Source organism: Mastacembelus armatus, chromosome 12, assembly GCF_900324485.2.
Source record: "Mastacembelus armatus chromosome 12, fMasArm1.2, whole genome shotgun sequence".
Lineage (NCBI taxonomy): Eukaryota > Metazoa > Chordata > Actinopteri > Synbranchiformes > Mastacembelidae > Mastacembelus > Mastacembelus armatus.
Genome location: NC_046644.1, coordinates 10,171,458 through 10,193,311, shown reverse-complemented (window position 1 = coordinate 10,193,311; position 21,854 = coordinate 10,171,458). Strand labels below are relative to the sequence as shown.

The 21,854-nt window shown below is 43.2% G+C and overlaps 1 protein-coding gene across 1 annotated transcript in view; it reads right to left on the bottom strand.

The window, feature by feature from the left end:
* Positions 1–21,309, bottom strand: part of bcr (BCR activator of RhoGEF and GTPase) — a 68,971-nt gene extending 47,662 nt beyond the window's left edge. The window contains exon 1 of the mRNA XM_026297975.1: positions 18,891–21,309. Coding sequence (XP_026153760.1) covers positions 18,891–20,511 — 1,621 coding nt within the window. The 5' untranslated portion in view covers positions 20,512–21,309. The remainder of the gene's footprint in view (positions 1–18,890) is intronic.
* Between the last annotated feature and the right edge of the window lie 545 nt (positions 21,310–21,854).

Here is a 21,854-nt window from a genome sequence, read left to right as displayed (position 1 = left end):
ACTCTCTGTCTCTCTTGTGCATGAATATTTAATGAGAGTAAGCCAAAAAAAACAAAACAAAAAAAGAAAAACACAAAAGCCAAAAAGTGTTTTCTGTTAAGTTGGTAAGTTTTCATCCAAAAAGCACAAATATGAACCTAAAAACACATACACTCAATGGCTGACTGCTCAGCATGTCATTTTGTGTGTGTGCACATGTGTCTGCTTACCCCCTATCTGCCAGCAAGTCTTGATATAGCACTACAGGAGGCCTGTCTTACTGACAATAAGCAGAAACAGATAGCATTGTGCCACTGTTGGGAAATCAATGGGATACGGAGACCAGGGCCCCTCAGACACACATGCATACACACAAATACACACAAGTCAGTGTGTTAGAGGAGGTATCTGACCCAAATCCTGCATGCAGGCTCTCGCTCTGTGAGGGTAGAAGAAGAGTTGTTTGTGTGTGTGTGCGTGTATGTGCGCGCCTGCTATTACTCACACTGCGGGGACTGATTATACACTTACGTCGGTGGGACTCGGCTGTCCTTGTAAATCATGTACACAATGTAAGTCATTGAATTTTAGCCTCATAAATTGGTTTAGGGCTAAGGTAAGTCGATGTAAAGTCCAATCAAGGAATGAAAATAACCATGTGCATGTTTTTATGTGTGACGTTAGACTTGTCAGACAAGTCAAAATAAGGGTTGACGCAAAAAAAGCAACACTTCAGCTGTGGTGCATGGAAACAGTTAACACAAATTAGTGACAGAAGTGTAGAGACATGTAGTCTTCACACTTGTGGTTTTGTGATGAACACTTTTTTTCACTATAACTACAAAACAGGGTGATTAAAATTAAAAGCATAACAAATCATCAAGCCATGAAAGGTTTGATCAAAGCAGTTCTTTAGAAAGGCATCAGTTTGGTTTGTTTCTCGTAACCAAACAGCTAAAATCTCTCTCACAACCACTGTTTCACAGTAAAATTAGAAAATGAACACATGTAAGTTGACAGTCACACAAACTCTCACACCTTCTTCAGCAGCACTGGCACAAGTAAGCAACCTTTTCGTATGGATTTGTGAATCTTTGGCACCGAGCCTGAGACAATACTGAGTCAAGCAGCGGTCAAGGATGGACAGGGAGAGAGAGAGAGGCAGAGAGACGCAGAGAGAAACCATAGTCCATTGAGAAGTGACACAAAGGACGTCGGGGCCTCACCACACTTGAGTGAGAACGAATAATAGCTCTCCCAAAAATGGGACAAGACCCTGGAGTGACCCACTTTTCACCGTTAGTAGACCAGTGACACCCCAACTGAACACCACATAATCAGCCAAGTCAGCCATAACTGTGCGAGGCTGTAGTACTGTGTGTGAGCATGTTGGCAGAGACTGGGAGGGGCGTGGGAAAGCAGCATGTGCTTCGGTTCATCTTCACCTCTCGCTGCAGCTCAGTATGTCTCGTCAGCTGTGCCCTTTCCCCTGTTGTATCATGCTCATCACTGCAGCATCAGTCTCTGCAAATGATCAACAGCTAATGGTCATCTTCATCATCAGGTAACACGCCAAGTTGTGATTCATCAAATTCATCATTTCATTTAATTTTGGCAGCAAAAATAAGTTCTAGAAAAGGTTTTGAGAGCACAAGCAGATGACCACTCAACAAACAACAAATGAACATTGCTGCAAATACATTTGCAGTTCATTGTCTTATTGATTGATAAAATCAGTGAAAAAATACTGAAAACTGCTATTCATAAGGAGTTAACAGATGACTGGTTTTCAGCCAAATCCAGTCTGGTTGGTTTTCTGCCACCTCAGCGAGGTTTTATTTATCTGTGCAGCCTAGGAGCAACCTGAGAGCCACATTACCCATGAGAAAAAGATGGTGTGGAGAAATAATAAGCAGGTAGGGCACGGTGTAAGTGCCTTCTCAAGAGTGATTCAGTCTCTAATTGAAGTTATCAATAACACAGCACATGGGTCTTACAGTTTTATCGAGGGGCCAGACAAGCTGTCTGAGGTCCCACAAATTCTCTTTTATCACACATGCACATAGATCAACACACTCACACTCTCTGATACAAATTTGTCAACACTGTTGCTGTTTGAGGGTAAATATAATATGTCCTGTCCACTTCAATATATATATATTTTTTCCAGTTCGCATAACTCACTACTTCTTTCCTTATTGCTTTTTTCCATCTACATGTGAGATGCCTTACATTATATATTTCTTCATCATTACCTGTAGCAAAATCAGTTGCAACTGTTATTTCTTTGCCAGGGATCACTACAAACCCCATCATGCAACCCCATGTTTCCAGGTGGGCATGGGAAAGAGTACGGCAACCGTTACCTTTAAAACAAAACATGGTTCCCTGTCTAGAGCCAGTGTCTGGTTTGTCCATTCTGGGCTACTGTAGAAACATGGCGACATAATATGGCTTCCTCCATGAAAGGAGACCTGCTCCCTATGTAGATTTAAAAGGCTCATTCTAAGATTAAGCAAATACAACAGTTGGCATTTTCTGGTGATTAAACACTAATGACAACATAGTATTGATTGCTAATTTCTGCCAAAAGATCCCTCTAAATATTACACACTGAACCATTAAACCTGAGGTCCTATTATTTTAACAAAACAGAGATATCATTTTAAAAAGTGATGTCAGGATTTAACTATCATGAGGCATATGAAAAGGGCCAGTACTGCTCTCCAACATATGACTAAGATCCAAATTAGTACCTGCATTACCCAGATTGTTTCTTTAACAACCATATGGGACCCAGGTTTGTTTCGTTTGAGTCACCAAATAGCACATGTCTGAAATGTGCTTTAACAGTCTTTGCCTCCAGAGCAAAACAGAGCAGAATTAACTCTTGCTTATGTTGTGTCCCAGTCTGAAAATACTTCACAGCGTTTGTTTTTGTGGCGGTGGCTCTTATGGCTGCAAGCCCTTTCTTCATTACACATCCAATGAGTTTATTTAAAAATCTGGTTTTGCCCTCTTTTCCTCTTTGTCACTTGATGTTCCACGCCTTAAAATTATGCTACCAGATTCAAAATAGATTTGTTCTCTTTCAAGCAGACACAGATGAAGACGTGCACATACGCACGCTCATATGTTATGACCCACCCTTGTTGTCCCCTCTGTCAAATGTTCCTGAGATCCATGAATCAGCCTCACCAGACAAGCAGAATGACTGTGACATCAGTGTCAAAATATAGAAGCCCTGCCTACATCTGACTTAAAGGCATTCGCAGACGCATCCAGCCTCAACCACATACAAACAACCACATAAAAAAATCTATATTAATGCACAAAATGAGGACTGGCTAGTGCTATTATCCTTCCTCTAAAGACAGAAACTATTATGTCCATGATAGTCACTAAATCCTCAGAATGATGTAATACTCATGTTCTGTGTTTGCTACACCAATCCTGCTAGTCACTGTAGAAAGTTTTGAGTGCATTTAGCTGCTAAAGATTCAGATATTTATGTCGATCTGGTGGAGACCAAATACAGAGCTAAAAGAAAGTGAGTATTAGTTATTAGGTGGCCAGAACAAAATCCAAAGAAAGTATGATACGCTCCTTAAAGTTACTAACTATACACTGTAAATTTTATGTGAGTTCGCAAATCTATAGTCCACATGTAGATTCATTTTCTGTTTGTTTTCAGTCGTTTAAAAAAAAAAAAAATTCTAACCATTAACCATTTAACAAACTCTGCCTATCCTCTCCATTTAAATCCTGTCTTGCTTCTGCTTCAAAGTGAGTTAAAAATAAGTCGAAGCAGTGAGATAGCACTTTTTGCTTTGCAGAGTGAGAAAGAGGTAATGGCTTTTTACTGGCAGAAAGCGCTTTTTCTCAATAGGTCTGGCCTTGGGACTAAAATGGCAACAGAAAATGGTCCAAAGTCAATACCCATCTATACACCCAAATAACACTCTCTGACATAGATAAAGTCACCATTACATCCAGTTTAACCGCTGATGCTCTAAAATATATTATGTGATAAGGTGGATGGACTGATACATTTCTACAGTGACATTCCTCCGTGTGTTATCCTTCAAGATTTCACTCCTCTCACTCTCAGACACACACACAGTAGTTTGTATATTTAAAGCGTGAACATTTTTCAAAGATTTGTGTTAACTTAGTGTTTAAATCTTTCTCCTCCGCTGGAGGGAGATGACATAAGCCAGCTAGACTCTGATTGCCAGCAAAGCACATGAAAAATGAATTGCATTACATTGCCAGCTAATTCACTTATGTAAGAGCATCAACTAAGACATGAATTTAAAAGTACAGTGATAAACACATGGAAGCATTTGGGCAGGAGGGAAGGAGAAACGTCCATGTATTACTGTCTGTAACAAGCCTGTCTATTCTTAATTGTCAGTATATTTTAGCCACATTGAGCACAGTACACTGACATGACATAAAACATAATCTCCACAGCCATTATTCTAAAATATACTCTATACTTCAAGCCTTTTTTAGATATCACAGTGGATTTCTCAGACTCTGTGACGATTTCTCTCACAAATCAGCTTGAAACTTTTAACAAATACACAGACACCCTCGCAGGCGGAGGAGATTTAGTAACTATGATCAACACTTCAGCTGTAATTCTCCTGCGGTATTTCTGGAAATGTGCCACTTTAGTCGAGACAGAGTCAGGCTTATTTGCCCTTCCTCTTTGCATGTCCAAGTCAGATGCATCACAGCTGTTTCCAGCATGTAGACTAGATGTTTCTTAGCCTGTGTACATGTGCATCCTATGTTGAATGGCAGTGGAGAGCTGCACGCACGCATAAGCATTTGTCCTTCTTAATCTGAATCCATCCTTTTCCTTTGGTCTTGCCTTCACATGTGACTGACAGTCAATCTACTACTTCTGCTTTTCCGTGGCTGGCCTGTTATCGGATGGACTGACAGGCCACCCGACAGCAGGGCAAACAGCATCGACTGGAGCCCAAGAGATGCTGATTAAAGCCAACATAAACCATTTTACCTGCACAGACTTTTACTTGTTCTAGCGGATGATTGGCATGTTCACAATGCATGTTGTTTAATACCAACCTGATCAGGGAGGGGTTATAATTATTGATCAATTTTATTGATAATGTATGTACTAATAACACTAGCAATGAAATAATTTTTTTTTTTTTTCATCTTTTCATCATCATCCTCCTGGTCCAACTATGGGTTGAGGCAAGTGAGAGTGGAGGCAAAACAGTCTTCTACAGCTCTGTATCACACTACAGCTCTGAATCACTCCATATAACCTACTTTTGTGTGATCAAATCAAATGGGAATGATTTTATTTAGATTTGTCTCATAACACCCCACCATGTTCTGTTTGACTTAGACATACAGACACAAAAGCAACTAAAATGTCCGTTTCATCTTTACATTATGTAGCCATGGTAACACTAAAGCTGTACATAAGTGACAATTATATAATTATCAGTCACAAGGCTCCTGGTTTTACAGAGAGAGACAGTGAGACACCTCTGTGGATTTAGCAGCATATCTATTACAGCTGCATGCAGTTTTTGGATAGTCACAGTCTTTGAAACACAAACACTCACACACGCACGCACGCACGCACGCACGCACGCACGCACGCTCGCTCGCTCGCTCGCTCACTCGCTCACTCACTCACTCACTCACTCTCTCACTCTCTCACTCTCTCACTCTCTCACTCTCTCACTCTCTCACTCTCTCACTCACTCACACACTCACACACTCTCTCACAGACTCACATAAAACTAACACATCTGTTTTGCACAGTGGAACAACAGAGACTTTGAAGCAAGATGCCATGATGTGTCTGCCAGAGGTGGATGCGATTCTGTCTGTGTTGTGTTTCTCAGTGAAGCCACTGCTACCTCGACAGGCTAATTCAATTCATTATAGTTAACTGTGTCAGTGTAAAACACTGGAAGTTTCCACTACATTACAGTCAAGCTCTGTGTTTGGTTATCTGGAAACCTTCTCTCTTTAGAAGACCGAGCAAAGATGGCAGGAAGCCGGATGCTTCTTTATATGCATGTTTTTAAACAACATAATGGGCTGAGATAGAGATCATCTTCCTGAATGCACCTGCATGCTGTTATTTGCAATATGGCTCGAAGCACAGGAAGGAATGTGTGGAACTTTTTAAAAAGCCACCACCAGAAAAAAAGAAAAGGGGAAAAACTTTCTGCAATGTTGACTGTTGCCAGTTTTTCTCAGGATCTGTCGAGCTGTAGAACCGCAGTATTGTCAATGTAATGAAAGGCTTCAGCAAGGTGAAAGCTGGTCAGAGCTAAGCACAATCTCCATTACCATCTGGCAACATGGCTGCCTAAAGTGCCACCCATTCAGAGTAAGATCATCTCCCTCAAACAAGGGTTTAGCCATCATTTGTTGAAAGATTTTCACAGGTCATCTAATGGGCACCCTCACCATGGATTCACTTAAGTAATCAATAGAGTTATGAATATCTCTTGGTGTGGTAAAAACAGTAATAAAATGATTTCACTCTCCTCTGCCCCCGAAGCACAGACTGCAAATACCACAGGTTTATATATCACTTACTATTTTCAAGACAAGGTCACACTCAAGGCAAACGACCACATGCACAAAATAAATACCAAAACACATTTGTGCCCACACATTAACTGACGGACACACACATACATCAACAGCAGGGAGTGGTCAATAACAGTGCACATGAAAGCTTCTGCTCTCATACATTTCCACTGAGACGTCAATGTGTTGTTTGCATTGAACGTGTCTACACTACCAGGAACCACAAATGAATATCAGTGTCTCCCTGTGCTTTAAAAGCAAGATCCCAGGATAAGGAAGAAGTGTGTGTCTATAGTAAATAGCGCTGGATGTAAGGTTACAGTTTGTGTGTGTGTGTGTGACTGTGTATGTACTACACCATAGCTTCTCTGGTGTCACAGGGCTTCCTTGACACACCTTTCCCTCTGGACGTTGTCCAGTCCACTGCAAAGAGAGGGACGATCATTTGTCCCTGACTGCTCATGATCCGTCTGAGGACATTCACACAGAGACTGCGCTGCTTTTGTGGACTTCCAGTCACACAGTGCTGTCTCACTGGGGGGTGTCCAATAAGAAACCATATCTGAGTCTGAGTCTGAAACCATCTTCCCACGCAGAAAAGGCAACTGCACACCCAACCAGACATAAAGCATATGCGTTATCAACAATCGAGTTAAATTAGATTAATTTATCCTGGTCAATAGATTGGCAAAATGTTTTTATAGTGTATTAGAAATTCACCTCTCTTTCACATATGTGAAAAACCTACATTACAACTGACAGATGGGTCAGTGTGACTAGGCATATGGCCTGGCATACTGTGGTGTTGTTTACACTGCTGCCTATAGTGGTCACCATTGGTGATGAGAAGACACTGCTTATATGTGACTGTAAAAGGGCGCCGCATTTTTATATACAGACTAGTTACAGTTTAGAATCAGAGTCAAATAGTCCTTACTTACTTAAACTTATCATCCAACTGTACTGAGGAAAAATAAAGTGCAAAAGCATAGTCACTGTTGTCACAGTGGTGTAAAGTCTCCATGTTATACAATAATTCATGCATAGGTTGTATGTGTTAGCAATAATGTGATTATGTTAGAGTAGGGCTTTTCTTTCATGCTCATCCTCTGCAGCGTTTGGAGCCTTAGCTCATCTGCTACAGTTTAGGGTTTTTTTTTTTTTTTTTTCAGTGAACAGTGAAATGTCACGTTTATGTTTACAACACCAGCAGAACAGGATCTGCTGTTTGCATGGCAAACATTTTAGCTGCTGAAATAATCATTTGTTTGCGGTGTTAAGAACTGTGACAGAATAACATTGTACCCTCACATACAGAACCCTTAATAAGAGCTGCTTATTATTATTATTATTTATTGCTTTCTAAATCTCTATGGAACTGCAGCTCAAAGTGGAAGGTGGAAGCCTCTTAACCAAATTCAGCATGTGTGAACTTACTACCTACATAAACATAACATTACACTTTTGATTTACCCATCAAGTTAGAGCATATAAATGTCCATACATCAGTATGTGCATGTTTGATGTTTGTGTAACTGTGTTCATTTGTGTAAATGATGGTGTACAGACACACAGTAGTTGGCTGGCAGCCAGTGGGGTAGAGGGGAATATGACACCCTGTGTCACGACAGCCAGTTTCTGGCTTTGCAACAAGTGGGCTACAGCATCAATAATGAATGGCACAGAAAGGGATTAAGCAGGGAGGCAAAGTGGTGCATACATGCAAGCAAACATCTCTTTATTAAAATTCAACAGTTAGTGGGTATGTATTCAGCTCTACGTGTGTGTGTGTGTGTGTGTGTGTGTGTGTATGTGTGAGAGAGAGATGCTGCGTTTGTTTCTAAATATCTCTATTTGCATTTTTGTGTATTCATAAGGGGAAGGAAAAGGAGGAGAACAACAGAGACATACAGCAAACAGTACACAGAGGGGATTAGAGATGTTTACCTTGGTGAAATGTCTACATTATTCATATGTGTTTGTGGAGAGGAAATCACACTGACTGCAGCAGCCTGGAATTTAATGTCTTAAAAACCTTCCTCTGGCTTTACACCGGCAGACAGACACGCACAAAGCAAAACTCAAGCCAGGCTACTGTATGTCATCCCTACAGATGTGAGATGTGAGAAAATACATTTTGAGCTGTCACTCCAAGCCAATCACTACCACTTCGCCCTGAGCACGCTCTGCCATTTATAGGTCTGTAAAGTGGGCCAAATAAGAGATCGCTGCAGCGACAATGACACAGGCAGATATTTAAAACTGGAACACTGGAAGAGAAAGAGCTGACAAAGAACGAGAGAAAGAAGGAAGGAGTAAAATTAGGCTTCTTTGATCATGTGGACACTAAATAGGAAACTCTAAATCCCATGACAAAGGAAACACATCATAATCTCTTCCTATATTCACAAACAGCTCTGTCACTCAGTCAATGTCAGCTGGTGAGTTTTTTTTTAAATAGGTTTTGACATTTTACACACCCCAGTATCAAAGGCTTCTCCCATTGTCATGTGTTAACAACATTCAGTCAGCATCTGCTCATGTTTAAGGCAAATAGCCCATTTGGCTTTTAGCCATCTTAACTAAGTATGAGCCTAAAGCTTTGTTATCTTGCAGTCAGGGTTATTTGCACAAGGTTTCTGTTAAAGACTTACTGATTAGGCGTAACCAGAAAATTGCACAACTCAGACAGAAATGCTGTGCTGCAGCATTTAAAAGCTATGTCAATTATTTTTAACTTTTAAGTGCTTTGCTGGGGGCACAGGTTGAGCTGGAAATGCTAGAGTTGGATTTCCTGTCTCCAATTAGCTTCCAGGTAGGCACACCGGAGGAGATCCAGGCTGCCGGTTTGGATCCTACTTTGTTTGAGAAAAAAAAATAAGAGTTTACAGTAGAAAAGGGGGGAAATATCGCGGCAGATTAAAGGGGTTTTAAAATTCTGAGTGTGAAACGACTGGACGTCACACATTTAATGACAGAATTAATTCATAATTTCCCTTTCTGTTCAAGACAAAACCCACATGCAGGTCCATCCACAACTTAGCTGTCACAGTGGGAGGTGCAATTTAATTATGGCTGGCTCTGAGCTGGGAGGCAAAAAAAAAAAAAAGAAAGATCCTAAAAATCCTGAACATTTCCTATCTGTGGTGATGTGTCCATTACGTCTGCAGTCTCTGCTTAAGTTGAAAATTTGCTGTCACGGTCAAATTGGGCCTAAAATCTGTCTTTATGCTGTACGGTGTGCTCAAGGCTGAACAGCACTGAGTGAAAGAGACACGGGGAGAGAAATGGTCGTGGGGATAGTGAAAGGGATATTAAGTGACATAAAAGAGATATCACAAAAGGAGGGATGTTTCCAAAGGGCATTCAGGAAAGAGATGGAGGAAGGGGAGGGAGGCAGATCACAACATGAAATCTGATCTTCCCTAGGAGGCTACAGTTATCCAGCCCCTCTGCAACGAGCAGCTCAACAAATAACTGACAATAAAAAAAGAGTCAGTTTCAGAGAAACATTTTACTCACATCTGGTAAAATGTGCCTGTGTTTGATGTTTTCTCTGTGTGTGTGTTTTGGGTTTTTTTGGGGGGTTTTTTGACACTCGACAAATATCTGGTCCGACAGGACACATTCTGAGCCTTCTCAAATCTGATCAGGCCTAGAACAGTCAGTTTGAGAGATTTTCCTCCCTCCTTCCTTCCTTCCTCTCCCACTCCTGACTGAAGTAATAGACAGAAGTAGTCGGCTGCAACTTTGATCCACAGCCAGCTGCTACACTCATTAGTGTGATAATGTGCTACTTTTATAGCATTTTGCAGTCTCACTGCTGTAACTGCTCCACATCTTATTCACACAGCAGGATGGCCCCTTGAAACCAAAAACACACACAGATACACACACACACACACACACACACACACACACACACCTCCACCTTTAAGAGCCTGTGCAGCCCTTAACAACAGCCATTTATTGAGCAAACCCATCCAGCTGCCCAGTGCAAACACAGTCTAATAACAAAGAGCCTGAGGGAAGGCAGAGACACACACACACACACACACACACACACACAGAAAGAGAAAGAAAGGGAAACATGGAGTTCACATATTCAAGAGCAGCACGAGACCCAGAATGTAACAGTAAAGGAAAGGTGGAAGAAAGACTGTCTAACTGTAATGAGTTCTTGGCTTTGCTATTTGTGTGTCTCCAAAGCTGGGCTTGGGTTCCAACAGCCAATTGCATTTTGGATCAGTTTCGCAGTGCTGTTCGATTCACTAAGATCAAATCTTCTTTCATTTTATTAGAATAAGGTCCAAACGCTCGAGAGAAGAGTTGTTTTCACATTTAGTTGACACTGATGGCTGCTTTTGCCAGTTAAAATAAAAAGAGCTGCTGGCGACAGATTAATGCTGCTGTAGCAAACTCATATCAATCTTCTAGTTAAAGCTCACTCTGCTGTCTATACTAAGACAAAGAAGGTTTATCAATCAAAAAAATACACCGATCAGGAATCAAGTGTGTGTGTGTGTGTGTGTGTGTGTGTGTGTGTTTTTGCAGCTCAGCAACACAAACCAACTGATGAGTCTTCTGCACTGAAACCATCTGGCTGATTCCACCCTGCCCACCTTCCTTTATAGCATATTAATAATTTAGGTTTATCAGCTGGATGCAGTAGATCTGAACTGGGAGATCTATTATTTGGTAATAGGTTGTGGGAAACAAAGTGAACAAAAGTTTGAAAGCAGCACCTGTTGTTCCCATGACTCAGATACTTGATATCTTCCACAGCTTTATATTTTATTTGGGGGTTGCAACTTTCAGGGTGTCAGTTTTAATGTGGCTGCAAATTACTTGTTGGTTGTTTCTGCTTTTTCAGCAACAACTCCAGTAAAACAGTAAGAAGCATGACTGATGTCTCACTTTTGAATGTTTACTTTCATGCATCTGAAAAGGAGGAGATTCTTTTGTGTTGCCAGGAGACAGAAGGATTTCAGGAGCATCTGAGAAGTGAAGAACTGGGAAAAAATGTTCCATCCTATGAACAGCTTTAACCCCTAGTGATCCAACACTGCTTACAGGAGGCCCAGGTTACCTCAACTAAAGTCAGCTAAATCCATTTTCTGAAGAATTTAAGCCTTTAACTGTCTGTCCATACACATACTCTACAGCTGCACAGACTGAACATATGTGTACAAGGAACACATGGTGGACAGACAGACAGGAAGAAACACAAACATGAAGAAATAGCTGCAGGAAAACAGACAGAACAAAAAGATGGAGACTCTTTGACAACCAGCCATGTAGGCATTGGGGAATAGACTCAGCAGTCTATACTGTTCTGTAACAAGACGGCCTGCTGCTGACATTTGGCATTGATTCTGCAGTTTTATAGGCAGTTGTCAGTTAAACCCCTATTTGACAATTACAGAGAGAGACTGCTTGCTCCAGCAGGCGGGGTGTGCCTTTGATCTCTCCCTGCTTTTCCTCTTGCTTGGTGGAAAACCAACGGACACAAGGGCGGAAAGGTGATGCTTCTCTAATTGGCTCCAAGCAAAAGGAAACTAGAAGCAGCTGGAGCATAAAGAGAGAGAGGGAGATGGTGAAAGAAAGAGAGGAAATGAGTAAAGGTAGGATACAGTGGGGTGAAATGGAATAAAATAGTGAAAGAGAACAGAAAAGAGCTTTAGGGAAGAAATGAGGTGGGAAATAAGAGAGAGAATGCCTCATTAAATAAAATAAAAGCTCCATTTGATACACATTTATACTCTAAAAGTCTGGAATATGTACATTGTGTGGTGCAGGAGGAATCATTATGTCTAAACACAAACCACCAATCACACATTATCATTATTCAGTATGAAACCATTGCCATTTCCTCGGCGTAGACTTTACAATACCTTATTCTTGGCTGAGGCAGTTACCATTTCAGTATAACATTCAATTTTGCCAACCTCATATGTGCACGTACATACTTCAACATGCATAAATACCAGCTCCAGCTTGTGAGTGATTATAATCCTAAGTGTAATATATAGGACATGGTGCATTAGTGTTGTGGTGAGTGTGTGTGATGTGAGTTGTGTTACATGAGAGAGAGAAAAAAAAAACTAATGGTAATCTGATTGTTACCCAATTTCTAATTCCTCAGACTAAAGACTGGAGATTAAGGCTTAAATGCGTGCATAACTGGACAGGTTTCTGTTGCCCTGTAAATCCAGGAAACAATGTTACTCTAGGCTTTCTATAACAAAAAAAATCCATCTCTTGTTTATCTACCCTCAGTATATGCATCCTGTATTTATAACTAAAGCAGCTTTCTCTCTACGTGAACCTAAAATGCACTGGACCCCACATTGTCCACAAGACCAAGCTGAGACGCTCCAGTGATTACTTGAGTAATTTGCTTAGATCTGTCAGAGTTCCTTCAGAGACACAGTAGACATTATACAACTGTTTTCACAGGTTGTACTGTAGAATTCCCTGTGACTAGTAAATTGAGTTTGATGTGCAAAATAATTGGATTCTTCTTTAATGTCTAGACGAGAGCACCAGTAAATCTGGACAACCAAAGAAGAATGCAGCTCTGCACAGCCCTAAGGATGTTTTAGGTCAGTCTGATATTAATCTTCATAGACACCATATTGCTTTGTGGTCTCAACCAGGAACCATAAAGAAGGCCTTTCTTACCCTTCCACCCCCCCATTCCTCTGCCCAGTGCCTCAGAGAGCTGGCTGCAATTAACGACCTGTGTAGCTAAGCTAGGATACATAGAAAACCAACAAAGGCCTGTGGCCAGCGGTTGGCGGTGGATGCTAACTAGCACAGTTTCCCTGCACTGTGGCCAAACCGGAGGACAAACACAGTGACAGCAACAATGTGAGCCATGTTACAGAGAGCCAAGATGGCTGCTATTCAAAAATTATAGCAGTCACAGAAGGAAAACAAGTCACCAGAATTTATGTGAGGGATTTTCCAAGTTTTTTTTCTTTTTTTACGAGAGCTGTTGATCACCAGCGAAACGATTATGGCTGGATGCTTGGCATAGGAAAAAATAAACAGAGGCAAGGAAGAATAACGACCCTCTGAGTGTTTATGCATGCTTGTATTTGCATGTCTGTCTGTACTGTCCAGTAATGATCATCATCAAACTGCTTCTCTTTTACCCTATGTCCAAAATTCTCCAAAGGCCTGAAATGAATGGTCAGTGGACTTGCACAATAATTTCCTGTCCTTAAAACATTTTTTTTCCACACACACACACACACACACACACAGCAGAGGTCAGTAGATGAAACTGGCGGTTCCAGCCCCACAAAACCAAGCCAGGCAGTTTGACTCTAACCGAACTGGGGAGGTGCTGGAGCTGCTCCACCTTCCCGCACACTGCCAAGCCAAAAACGCCATGCCAGCCTCTGTGCCAGGCTGCACTTCTGCTGCAGCAAGGGGAATGCTACACCACCAGACAAAATGTAATACCATACTCTCAAAGTGCACTACATACACTAACAAGCAAACACACTTTACATTTACAAGGGATCACATCTTAAATCATTTAGCAGTGATTTTTTTTTTAACATACATTTTCTGCATACTCTCTCTCACAGTCCAAAGAAATGCAGTTTGGGGTTAAGTTAACTGGTGACCCTAAATTGCCTGTAGGTGTGAATGTAAATGTCTCTATGTTTTAGCCCTGTGATAAACTGGTGAAATGTCCAGGGTGTATTTAATATTGTTTATACTGAAGTCAATTAAGTCGGCCATAAAACCAAAAATACACTGTGTAAATGTTGAACTATAAACACTCAACAGCAATTCATAAACACTTATTTATAATAGAGTGCAGTTAAAAAAAAAGCATAATAAAAACATAAAGTGCATTAGCAATATTATAGACACAAACTCAGCGCCTGAATGAGTAAACAGTTCTTTTTCTTTTTTTCAGATAGAAAATTTTCTTCCTCCATAACTGACTCCAGCAAATGGATGATGGGACTGTTTTGCGCCTGAACAGCAGGTCCGAGCAGGTTGCACCAGCCCAGTGAAAGACTGACATGAGCACCCAGCTGGAGAGAAAGGCATCTGCTCTCTCCTTTCTCTTCTTCTTAGCCTTGCATGTTACATTTCACTACTCAGGGTCTGACTGCAGACCCACAAGCTCATGTGTGTCATCTGAGGTACCTGAACCTTACGTTGCCACGCTCACTCAACAGGAGGTTGGATGAACTTTTAACAGTTACAGTCTCTGCCTTCCTCAGTGTAAAAAGAGGGTCATTCTGCCACGCTGGACTACTGCAAAGCAAGTGGGGTTAGCTGGAGATACCACTGGCAAAATCTCTTTCAGTGTCTCGTGAGCTGTCTGTACCCATCCTTCCTTTTCATCTTGTGCCCCCTCCCCTCCTCTCTCTTCACACATACACACAAAGGACACAAATACAGGTACACACAAAGGCTCTGAGAAGAAGAAACATGACCAGCCTCAGATCCTCTCTGGCAGCCACCTTACTCTCTGGCATCGCTGCTACTGACCGTCATTTCCACTGATCACCAGCTTGTTACAGGATTTGCTCAGAAAATCCCTTGAGACAAATACACACCAACACAAACCAACACAACTCAACTTAGATTTCCTAGGAAGTACGCTTGAGTGTGCCTTTTGCATCATGATCTTAAGCACCAAATATATTTAGAAAAATACCCAGAAACACGCAGAGTGGCACTGATGACATCAGCGGACTTAATCTGAGGTCCCTCAGGGACACCAAGCCCTTTTCTCAGTGAGTTTTTTTTTTTTTTTTATGAACACATGCAGTGAATGAAGTGTGTGCCTCACTGGTGTGTTCTTACTAGTTTTTGGCCAACAGTGGTCTATGGCACAGGCAAATAAACAAAATCTGATTATGCATTCACAGACGTTGTGACAACACCACATTCAATGATGGCTTTAGTGTCTGTGTGGAATTTGTGTAAAACATCAAATAAAAAAATAAATAAACAAACAGTCTTAGCCTTTAAGTCCTTTATATGCACAATGGCTATGTAATGGTTTAAGCCTCTCATGTTACATGCTTTCTTCGATTCTAAATGAAAGACCAAAACTAATGTACACATTAATATGACATTTGAATGCAAAAATAGATTTTGTCTATGAAATTACCTTAAGATAACCTTAAGACTAGAAGGGTTTAAAAAAAAAAAAAAGAGAGCAAGAGTTTGTACCTGGCTAAAAATACAGCCACTGATAGGACCCAGCAGAGGGAGGTGGGGGTTGTGGACAATACAACCATTGACACTTTCTCGGGTCTGTCCTGCTCTAGCATCCCCGCCCTCAGAGACATAAACCCACAGGTATTCACTGGCACTTGAGGCCGACTTCTCCTCAAATGAATTAAAGGAAACAGCATAAGAAGAGGCCTGCCATGCTCCCTTTCTTCAATTAACTGACTTCATTAAAACTTTAAACGGGTAATTTGTGGTTTGTAAGGTAAGTAAGGACACCTGGCATGCCTGTGAACCCTGCTAAGCCTCAAAAGATGCAAGTTTTTATCAAACTCTATCTATCTGCTATTTCCATCCAGCTTTCACTACTGGCTGTATGTGAGCAACACTGGGATTGTTATGATGTTTTGGGTTTTTTTTCTTCTGGCCTTTCAATGCAGTTCCAAAATGGAAAGTTGGCAGCTGAAGGTTTTGCCTTGAAACATGTTTCACCATTTTTTTAATGAGCTCAGCCTTATCTTGTCAGGCATCTCCACTTTCCCACTGAATGACACTCAGGGGACAACAACTTTACTTTATACTTCCACTGATTTTGTCACTCTGTTTTTCCGTCGGAGTCACAAAGGCTCCCTCATCTCAGATCCGCAGAGAAACTTTTCATTCTTAAAACTTCCCTGCGTTAAATAAACAAAACACACCATGAAGCAATTACTATTGTTGTTGGCATGCAGAGAGAGGGGAAGAGAAGAGAATCAACCGCTGGAAGTAAACATCCTTGCTCCTAGGACCCAGTCTGTAGATTACCTTAAGCTGCAACACCGGAAAATACACACAAACTCCAATTGCTGAAGACAAAGCAGCCTCAAGGTGTAAGAGCAAACATCAAGCGTTGTGTGTCTTTGTGCATGAGCCTGAGCCTGTGTGTTTCTGTTATGCAACGGAAGAGTTCTTCCCATCTGTGCCTCTCTGCAGCCCCCGCATCCCTGACCAATGAAGCGAGAAACGACAGCTCTGCCTTGCACTCTGCCTGCCTCAGTCTTCCTCACAACACCGTCCCACTCCTCATTACTATCATCATCAGCCGCCCACCAACAAAAAAAAAAAAAAAAAAAAAACGCACACACACTCTTCTTCCCTTACGATCCTCTCTCTTCTGGTTGGCACAGACTACATGCCGTCCATGGCCCAAAAATCATGCAGCAGTCATTGTTATCATCACCTTCAGTATCAACGTCATGCCGGTCTGCCCTCAGCTTAAAGCCCAACTAGAAAACAAGACCACTCTGCAGGGTGTCTAACCAACATTTTACTTCTTATACTCAAATTCCAGATTATCCCACTAAATGCATCACTGTCTGCTCCGCAACCCCCCCCCCCCCCCCCCCCCCCCCCCCAATCCTCTATCTCCATCCCTGCTCTTCCGGGTTAACTAACTCCCTCCAGGGCCCATTGTTGTGGAAAAGATGCTAAAACAAAGAGAGCAGACAGTACAGTGATAATCCTCAACATAGCAGCTGCGCAATTAGTTAGTCATTTGGTGGGTACTCGCACTTGTAGGCCTGCTGCTACATATACACAATCTTGATTGCCAGGGCTAAGATTGTTAGTATTGCTCTCAATTGTTGATGAGTGTTTGTCTACAGCTTATCATCAGGAGAGGGAACGGTAATTGAAAGGAAAGATGCCTTTCACTTTCACTGCAAATATGTCTGAAATGGTTTTCCGGACAGGATGAGATCCCGTACTTTGACAATCGCATCCTGTCTGGAAAAGCATTTTAGTTTATTCCGCCGGGGCCCCTATGTCAGTGGTTCTATTCAAATAAATGAATTATACATGCACAGAGACCTGTCCTCTGTTCAGGATATTTAGGCAATAAGCAGTATCAGGTTTCAGAAAGCAATACTACACTGAGTGATGACAGTAATGTACTGGCTACTGTACAGTATTGAACATATCTCCGTATTGCTGCTTTTCTGCTTACTCACTTTTTCTTTTTATCTATGTGTTTCCTCCTTCCCCCTCTACCTGACTACCTTTTCCCAGTTCATCCTGGCATCAGAGCAAGCGAGAGCGGCTGTGTTGCCAGCACCCTGCTGCCTGTCTGGTCCATCAGGGCGCCAGGCCCAAATCTGTCACAATAAAGTGGGCGCTAAAACACTACTCACTTCCACAGCAGAAAGCCATGGAGAGACAACACACCAAAATGTGCACAATTGCTCCTAACCACAACTTGGTAAACAGCACTCTGTGTCTAAAAGTTATGTCAAATATTTGAACTACCCAAATAGTGTTTGGTTTTGCTTCATGTGAGCTGGCACAGCCCCTACGATGGAAATTTCACTGAGGAATTACAGTAAACTAAGCTCTCCTAATGTGCTTCTCAGAGCAACACACTCCACTGCTGCTCTCCATGTTGTTAGCTCCAGGCTGCACATCTATCTGATAACTGCTGTTCATTTACAGGTGCCATGGCTGCAGTTTAGTCTTTAGGAATACTGCGGTTAATTGCTTTCTTTCTTTTGTCTTGGTCTTTTTCGTTATGAGCTGGTGAAGAGTTTCAGCTTGACTCTCAAGGAACTCTGTCACGCTTCAGACAAACAGAAAGACAGATACCTGCGATTGGAATTCCACGGTCAGAGCCGCAGGAGTCGTCCGACAAAGACTAAAGCTGCCGTTTTTAACTCAGACTGACCGCATTTATTGTTCACCCACCCGACTGACATTCCAGGAATAAGCAGAGGTGGATCTTTCATCTGTCTCCCACACAAGGCCGTCCAGAGGACACAGAGTCCTATGTGTTTGCGTGCACATGCACAATCATACTTGTAGCATCAATCACTTCAACATCTGTCTGCTTTGTGGTTTTCAGGAAAGGCATATTGAGTGAAGAGGCTAAAACATGTAAAAGGACAGATGCAATCAGAATGACTAATTCAAACTCATTCACTCATTTCACTCAGGTCTTCATTCATTTTTCCTTCCTCCACACGTAACCAAGCGTACCCGCTGTCTGTGTGGGCTCTGAAATGTCCCTTACACTCCAGCCCACCTGCTCCCCCACCACAACAAAGATTAGAGATACAACAGCAACCACTCACCTAGGTGGTCACCATGGAAACTGTTGTCATGGGATGTTCTGCCGTGGGGCAAGAGGTCATGATGGGCAGCAGGTGGCCAGATTTGACCGGTCTTGCGTACGCTCACGATAGTGGCCTCCGACATGACCACATGTCCTCCCTGCTGCCGGTGGTGACGCTTCTGGGACTGCGGCGTTGGAGGGCTACTGCTGTCGAAGGAGTGCTGGGAGTTTTGGGAGTTCTGGGATGGCGAGCGGCTCTTTTCTCTGAAAGGTCTGCGGAAGGCTGTGGTAGGGCTGGGTGAGACATGGCTGGACTGACCCGAGGAGAAGTCCTCCTCACTGGACGTCAGGTTCTCATTGGAGCTGCAGTCCGGCGTGTACCCGCCACCTCCGCCAACATCCTCAAAGCTACCCGGGGAGTAGGAGCGGCGTGGCCAAGTCAGAAGGTGGTCATCACCTCCGCCATGTTCTCTCATTGTGACTCCACTACCCCCTCCACCACCTCTCCCATCTCCACCGCCACCTTCACCCATCATCACGCCACCAACATAGACACTGGAATAGGCCTGGAATTCTGAGGGCTGCCAAGGTGGGGGCGGAGGTTTGCCCCCGTTGGCTCTCCCTGAATGCCGCTGGTTGGGTTCCCCATCTTCATATTCTGCATCATAGCCACAGGTGCTCTCAGTGGACCGGCCTCTGTACACCGGCCTGGCACGGAGTTCCCCTGCCACCGTTGCCAGATTACCCGGGAGGGAGTGAAGGGATCTCTTTCGCTCCATCTGCATGGCCTGGGTGCCCAAGGAGCTGATCTTGTCAGAGACGTCACGGTCATTGACCCTGACCAGACCCCTCTCATGGTGGAACTCCATGTTGGTGTAGAATGGCGGTGGTGGAGGCGGCGGCTGCTGCTTCTCCTGACCCTTAACTACATCACCCGCAGAGTGAGAGTTGGCTCTTTTGATCCTCTCAAAGTTGGATCTAAGAGCTGCCACGCCTAGTCCCATCCCCAGTTTGTCTTTGGGGTCAGAGGGCAGTTCCTTGTCTGGAGGTGGGAGGGTGGGCCTGCGGGGAGAGACGGAGATGCCAGCTTTCTGCTTGGATGGCGAGAGGCCATCCAGATTGTCGCAGGATGTGGACTCTGCCTGCTGGGGTACCTCGTAGGCCGTCTCCAGGCCGTCTCCGTGGGAGGCTGACTTCCTGGCTGGAGGGGGCCTGGGTTTGGACCTGCCACCTCCATCATGAGGCTGAAATCGGTTCCTATCCACAACAGCTCCACTACTGCCCCCATACCCTGCACTACCACCTCCTCCTCCAACTCCACCAGTCTCCTGCATGTGGGGCTGCTGAGAGTGGGACTCTGCTCCCTGTGTGGCTGCAGGATCCACCCCCTCGTTCAGGGGTGTCTTCCTGAAGCCCCAACGCTGCTTGTCGTAGCTCTTCCTCTCTTTGGCCAGGAGGGTCTGCAGGTAAATCATGCGAAAGCGCTCCTTGTTCACCTCCTGCTCCAGGCGCCTAATGGACGCCTTACACTTCTCCAGCTCCTGCTCGATCCCACCGACAGACCGCAGCTCCATCTTGGGGGGCTCCGACTCTGGAAACTGCGCCTTCCACGCTTCGATGAACCCCACCGGCTCCACCATACTGTGCCTAATTTATCTTCGTGACCGAGCCTGGTTCACACACCGTGGGGATTGATGCCTCTTGTTGAATAACGTCCCTTTCAGTCCAGTTCTCCACAGAGTCCGAAAACAATGGGCAGCTCCAGTTAGAAGCCAGTGAGAGTGTTTCTAACAGGCCTTAAGGTAAGGCGCTCTGAGACGCACGGTCTAACCGCTGACACTTGTCATGGGCTGCGCAGTCGCAACAATACATCCCAGTCCGAACAAGAGAACCGTCAGTCAGAGGGAAAACAGGGGATTTCTGAGACACAAAAAGGTGTAAAAAGCTGGAGCAGAGCTCGTGTTTCTCATGCATTATTCCACAAAAGGCCACTTCCAGGAGAATAATAGTAGTAATAATAATAAAAACACAGTAACTGTCTTCTCAGGGTGATCTGACTCCCAGGGAGAGGAGGAAAAAAGGAGAAAGTGTTTCAATCCTGATTTTTTTTTTTTTTTTACTCACTGTCAGGCATGGCAGTTCACTCTCGCCCATTCATATGGCAGCAATCCCAGGTGCTGCTGCTGCTCCGGACCAAGCGCCTTTGTACCAGCAGCGCTCAAGGAGAAAGGAGAAGAAACGCACACAAGCGACGACAACATCTGACTTTCTCAGGGAAGATGATCAAACGCAGGGATCCGGCGTAAATAAGCGGTTTGTTTCATTAACCCATTTTCTCCACGACACGTTTGCTGGTGTGGTTATTTATTTATTTATTTATTTAAATGCTCTTTTCCAGGTTTCTCCCGTTTCTTCGGCCGTGATGGTGCTGCTGTGTGCGCTCCCATCTCAGGCCAGCAACACTGGAGAGCTGTAAGAATGGGAGGGACCAGAGTGACAGGGAGTCTGCTGGTTAAAGAGACAGAGCAGGGATACAGTCACTCCTCACTTTAGGGCAAGTCCAGGTTTTTATTTCCTGGGTATGGTGAAATTTATTTCCACGCTTAAAAACTCCAGACTTATGCATGAACATTAGTTGAATCCAGTGAGGTTTGATATATCTCTTTGAAACAGCGCACATGTGGTTCTTTTCTTAATTTGACTGTGGTTGCGTGATTTCTGAATTTCCGTTTAGGGAATAATAAAGTTTATCTCATCATACTAACTTGTCTTGTTTTAATGACGTGCGCATCCAGCTACAGGAACCCTACAAACCAAACCATCGGCTCAGAGTAAAGCCTGCAAGTCTAGCACATAAAGTCTCAAGAAATAGTACTTCATCTTTCTTGCTCACAATATTTGTTTTTGTGTATTTTAATTAAAAACTACTAACAAAGATTTCAGTGTAATACTCCTGGAATCCTTTAATAGCAGTTCCTGCCAG